Below are 6,375 nucleotides of genomic sequence, written 5' to 3' on the forward strand. Positions count from 1 at the left end.
CTTTCTTTTTCTTTCTTCTTTCTTTCTTTCTCTCTTTTTTGCCTCTTTCCCCACAAAAAACAAATATATAGATAGATAGATAGATAGATAGATAGATAGATAGATAGATAAAGACGTATCGTTGATTTCACAGGCATTTTACAGAAGCGCCAAATTCTTTACATCTCCTGTTTGGGAATCTGTCTGCAGAAGAAATACAGCTGGTGGCCAATCCAGGGATTTTTTTCCCCTATTTTCTCTGTAAGGCTCTGTGATTATGCCTCCCTTATGCACCTATACACACTGACTTACCCTTGCTAGTTGCCTCCCTCAACGTGCAGGAAAGACTACAAACCCACCATTTCCAAAAGGCTTTGAACCTCTCTGATCTATGGGATTAGTGCACAAGAAAGAAAAAAATACTAATAAATCGTGGTGGTGAAAGCTGTTTGTAAACCACTTCCCCTCCCCCCAAAAAAGCTAGATTTAGGCTAAACAGATATAAAAGGGGGAAATGAATCCTGACGTTTTCTGCATTTTTTTTTCTGGTACCTAGAAATGTGTGCATGTGTCTCGAGTGTCTGGTGTTCTGGTTTTCGTTCTTTACGTGGAGCATCATTATAAGGCGATGTTGGTGATGCAGACCAGGTTGAGGTGCACACAGGAGGGGGTGGGTCTGTGTGTGATGCTTTAAGGAAACCTGCCATGTCCAATCCCAAACTCCCCGTGGGAGAGTCAAGAGCAGTGGATGACACGCTTGGACAGACGTTTTCTCCCCATTTCCCCGACCACGAAAAGGAACAGAGATCTCTCTGTCTCTCTCTCTCACACACACACAGACACCCCGCAATGTGGATAAACTTTCAAAATTGTACGTTCGTGACAGACAACAGACACCAAAGGCCACATTGTGTGTGAGTCCATGTCCCTGAACCGTCCAGAACAGGCAAATCCAGAGACAGAAAGCAGATGGGTGGTTTCCTGGGTTGAACTGTGGACCCCTATCCCCTCCCCAAAAAATCATACATTGGAGTCGTCACTGGTAATCCTGCAGGATACGACCTTTGCTGGACATCGGGCGGGTGTCAATGCAATTGGTTAGGATGGGGTCACCTTGGAGTCAGGCGGGACATGACCATATGCGCGCTGGTCCTATAAAGAGGGGGATGTTTGGATAAAGATGGACACATGGAGGCAGAGGTGGGACCAGCCAAGGGACGCCCAGGACCTCCAGCAGCTCCCGGGAGCTGGGATGCAGATATGGAGCAGACTGTCCCTTGGAGGCTGCAGCATGGACCAGGGCTGTCCACAACTTGGTCTCGGACTTCTGGTCTCCAGAACCAGGAGGCAACACACTTCTGTGATTTAAGCACCCCTCCTCCCCGTTGGTGGTGCTCGGTTATGGCCGCCCCAGGAAACCAGTACATGACAGTTTCCTTTGGGGGTGACAAAAATAACTAGGAACCAGACGGAGGTGGTTGGTGGTGCAATATCACGAGCATGCTACATGCAAGACAGACGTGAGTGTTTTTGCTTCCAACGTTGCCCTCTGCAGCAGACGAAGGGGCTAAACGACCCCCATGCAAACCTGCTGAGGTGGGGGAGCTCCCACGTGGATGAAGGGGTGTCCAGAGCCTCCCTCGACCTCAACGGAGTTGGGTATAAGGACAAAAAGGTGCACAGAATATAAAACACCTGTTTCAATCGCCCCAGGTTAACAATAAAAAAGCAAAGGGCTGCAGGTGTCAGGGGACCTTCGGGCAGCCAGCAAAGAAATCACGGGGAGGTAGAGGAGCCCAGAACTGCCTAGAGGGACGCCGACCTCCAGAGTGAGACCTCAGACCACGTTCCTCCCTCCTGCAGCTAAGCATGCAAGATGCAGGGCAGGGATGCCAAGCTGGCTCCTGGGAGCAGAGAGAGAGGAAACTGATGCATTTGCTACGCCTGCAAACCACCATGTGCCCGGGAAGGTGGGTATGAGAACAGAAGGGGACGGGCAGAACAGGAAAGGAGGAGCCAGCCCCCCGGAAGCCGGCTTGACCTTAAACCGGGGTGTGTGCACAAGTCATGTCTGCCATACATGGGCATCCCCTGAGTTGCATAACGACGCATGCCGATTCCCTTGTCAGACACTCGTGGCTACCCACACCTGTCTCAGCCTAAACAGCTCATGCAGAACACACACAGATGCCTGAAGAGACAGCTGATACGGTGGATTTCACGTTCACATCCTCTGTACCTTCAACGCTGAGAATCCACGTGTGTCTCCACGTTCAGGGAACTTCCTCAGAAAGAAAAGCTTCAATCCACTGGAGGGGGGAGACAGAAGGCAGAAATGATATAGGCAACATTCTGGTTGCACATGGCAATCAAACCAGGAGACTGGTGACCACATCCAAGGAAGCAGAAAACACAAAAATATCACGTGGACGTGAAAAAACAAAACCAACGAAAAACCTTTTCAAACCGTTGAGTTGACAAGAAAGAAAAAAAACGGAAATGGCGACTCTCTGGAAAATAGAAATAGCAATGATCCGTGTCTACCCTTGAGCTCAGAGGAAAAGCCAGAGCCTGGAATATTTACAATATTGCATAGGAAAGGATGAGAAAGCATATGGGAATTAGCGTTCGACTCAAGGCGCGTCTGCATGGAGGGCAGATAAACCCAAAGAACGCCAACAACCGGGACCACGAATGAAAAGCGCGGAAACGGTGAAGCTTATCACCCAACCATTATTCGAGAACCGAAACCAGAAACATAATAACGGTACAAAATCACAAGGACACAGAGTTCCCCACAGACCCGGAGCACAGTGAACAATTAGCAGGAAATTCTGTGTTCAAATCTACGTGGTGACATTTTGAAAACTCAGGAAACCTGGATGATGTTCAAATGAAGAAGTGGAAATAAAGTTTTTTTTTTTTAATTATAAATCTCTGTTTCCCTAAGAAAGAAACAAAAGACTGAAATCACTTATCCCCTCTACACACACATACACACAAGGCCCAGGTAGCTCCAGCCAAACCAATCTCTCAGGATGAAAAGAAGAAAGTCTATCAGAATCTATGGAAATCATGCACACACAGAACACAGAGCGAGGTCACTCTTGAATATGGACACAATAACCCAAACCAAATGACAAGCCCGCCACCAAATAAGACCCAAGTCAAGGACAACAGGATGTTTCTACATCACATTAGGTATGATCATGCATGTAATCATCCTGAATTCATTATATTCATAGAATAAACCGGAAAACCCTACGGTCATCCCCACAGATCCTGAAAAAGCACTTAATTCAATTTAATACCCACTCCAGGTGAAAGCTCTAAAGAGCGATATTCTCTTTTTTTATTTTTTTAGACATAAAGAAGGATATTCTCACATGATTACACATATATATTAGGGACATGGTTTGGGAATAATAGCATGATACCCTACACAGAGGGTGGGAATTGCATAGCAGAATCTCTTCCTCATCCCTACACAAACATGCATCTCTAGGGAATCAAGTATTTTAATGTAAAAAAAAAAAAACCATAAAAGTGTTGGAACAGAATATGAGGTTTTGGGGGAGGTTTTAAAGATTTTATTTTTAAGTAAATCTCTACACCCAACATGGGGCTTGAACTCACAACCATGAGATCAAGAATCTCATGCTCCACCGACTGGGCCACCCATTTGCCCCCTGATGTTTAAAAGAAAAAAATGTTAGTAAGATTGATGTCTTTCTAACAGCATGCCCAGAAACCATTAAGTAATTTCACTACATAAAAATGATAAAAATGAATGGAGAAAAGATCACTTCAGTTAAGAGGCTAAAAATAAAGTGAAAAAGCTTATTGGCTACCTATTTCAGAGTCAAAAAAATGGCAGTGCCTTTAATATGTAAAGAGTTCCCATAGATCAATAACAGCAGGAACAATGAGGCATGTAAAAACAGAGAAAGGGCGCATTCAGAATGGAGCGAACATGGATTTTCCACACACACATTCCCAGTCCCACCTGTGTTGAGAGAAATGTAATGGAAAACTGTTGACTCGATACCATGTTTTCAACAGGCTGGCAAGGCCCATAACGTTTGCAAGGCTATTTGAGGACAGCTGAGACATCACTGGGAACACCATAGATTTGCACAACTTTTGTGGGGGACAATTAGGCAGTGCCCATCAACAATCACACACACACACACACACACACACACACATCCTAACAAAGCTGACTTCAGACAATAAATGTACACACACACACACTCGGACAAATGTACAATATCAGCTCATGTTGTTTGGCTAAATACATTATGACCAGGTTTAAACCCTCTGTGTTACTGTCTCCCGCTAGCCTACATAAATTTTCTTTCTTTTTTTCAAAGATTTTATTTATTTATTTGACAGAGAGAGACACAGCGAGAGAGAGAACACAAGCAGGGGGAGTGGGAGAGGGAGAAGCAGGCTTCCCGCCGAGCAGGGAGCCCGATGCGGGGCTCGATCCCAGGACTTTTTTAAAAAAAGATTATATTTATTTATTTGTTTGTCGGAGAGAGAAAGAGAGAGAGAGCACAAGCAGGGGGAGCGGCAGGCAGAGGGAGAGGGAGAAGCAGACGCCCCGCTGAGCAAGGAGCCCGATGCGGGACTCAATCCCAAGACTCTGGAATCATGACCTGAGCCTAAGGCAGACGCTTAACGACTGAGCCACCGTGGCGTCCCCCTACATAAATTTTCTAATCCTGATTTCAAAACCGTGACACTAAGACTTCTTCATACAAAAACTCAGAAATAATTAAACAAAGCCATTTTTGTCAAGGAGGAAGAGTATGCTTTTGGTTCATTTCAAGTTGTTAAGAAACATAGCAGGAGCTCCTGAGCCACAAAGCAGTTTTACCCCAAAGGTAAAGCAAGCTCTCACACCAAAGCAGTTAAGACATTTTGTAAAGACATTACAGTTAACACATTTCCACAAAAAAAACCCACATGGAAGAAGAGGGCAGTATCTGAATGTAGAAGAGTTTCTGATTCAGGGGAGTAGCTGAACTGAAGAGGAGTATCTGATTCAGGGGAGTATCTGGATGCAAGGAAGTATCTGATTCAAGGGAGTACCTAAATACAGAGAAGTATGTGATGCAGGGGAGTATCTGAATGCAGGGTAATATCTGATGCAGGAGGGTATCTCATGCAGGGGAGTATGTGAATGCCGGGGGACTTTCTGAGTATAGAGAAGTATCTAATGCAGAGGAATATCTGAATTATAGGAGTATCTGATGCAGGGCAGTATCTGAATGCAAGGGAGTATCTGGATTCAGGGGAGTATCTGCATGCAAAGAAGTATGCAATGCAGGGGAGTATCTGAATGCTGAGAAGTCCTTGTCCCCAATGTACTAAGACCAGTGGAGGGAAGTAGGCAGAGAAAGAAAATCCCGAAAATGCAGGGGATACACATGGGTTGATTGTTTGTCCTGCAGCCCCAGAAAAGGGACCACAGGGTCCATTCCACTAGTTTCCACAGCCTTCTTTAAACTGATGTCAGCCCATGGTAAAACATTTAAGTAAAAAGTACTTGGTTTCTAATTTCTTTTTTATTAGTCTGGTGTGAAAAAAAAAAAAATACTACCCAATGAAGGACATTTTGAGGACACTAATGAAACGCTTATCTCACCATATCCGAGGGTCAGTGCCAGGGATGGTTCTGTTTGACTCACATCTTAATTGGTAAACGGCCCAGAGTTCCGGGTGGGGAAGCTTCAGTGGGGTCGGTATTGGAATGACTTTGTGATGCACAATCGGCCTTTCACACCCCACGGGGAAACCCTTAAAGGCCATGGACAGGGGGGGCAAAATTCCCCTCTCAGGGCGCGACACTCGGCGTTAGTATCCCTTGTCTACCCAGCATGGTGCAAATGGGCACAACGCATCTCAAGGTCTAAACAAAGAGTCTCAACGTGAGCACAGGCGTGGGCAGGACGGGGCTGGATTCCACCGTGGCCACCGCTACCCGGTGCACGTGTTTCTTGGGAGGATGCAGCAGGCGAGTTTTGTCCTCCTGCTGGGAACGTCGAGGATTTGCATTTGCAGTCAAGCTCCTACTTTTCCAGAAGACTCCACTGAACTGCCAAGGACAAACAGACAAGGAAAGACTTCACAAGGCATCCCCAGCTCCCCCAAAACCCGCACGTCACCGACCGCTTCTTAAAAATTTCAGACGCAGGTGACTCCCTTGCTATAGAAGATGAATGGGCGGGCGCCTGGGTGGCTCAGTCGGTTAAGCGACTGCCTCCGGCTCAGGTCATGATCCCGGAGTCCCGGGATCGAGTCCCGCAACGGGCTCCCTGCTCGACAGGGAGTCTGCTTCTCCCTCTGACCCTCTTCCCTCTCGTGCTCTCTCTCTCTCATTCTCTCTCT

General features: G+C 46.3%; 1 protein-coding gene across 1 annotated transcript in view; it reads right to left on the reverse strand.

The window, feature by feature from the left end:
• Positions 1–5,533: 5,533 nt before the first annotated feature.
• The window catches only part of CD99 (CD99 molecule (Xg blood group)), a 32,612-nt gene continuing 31,770 nt past the window's right edge, over positions 5,534–6,375 (reverse strand). The window contains exon 10 of the mRNA XM_025857836.2: positions 5,534–6,082. Coding sequence (XP_025713621.1) covers positions 6,057–6,082 — 26 coding nt within the window. The 3' untranslated portion in view covers positions 5,534–6,056. The remainder of the gene's footprint in view (positions 6,083–6,375) is intronic.

The sequence above is a fragment of the Callorhinus ursinus genome, unplaced genomic scaffold (assembly GCF_003265705.2).
Source record: "Callorhinus ursinus isolate GAN/ISIS: 27379988/994484 unplaced genomic scaffold, GSC_fseal_2.0 scaffold16, whole genome shotgun sequence".
Classification (NCBI taxonomy): domain Eukaryota; kingdom Metazoa; phylum Chordata; class Mammalia; order Carnivora; family Otariidae; genus Callorhinus; species Callorhinus ursinus.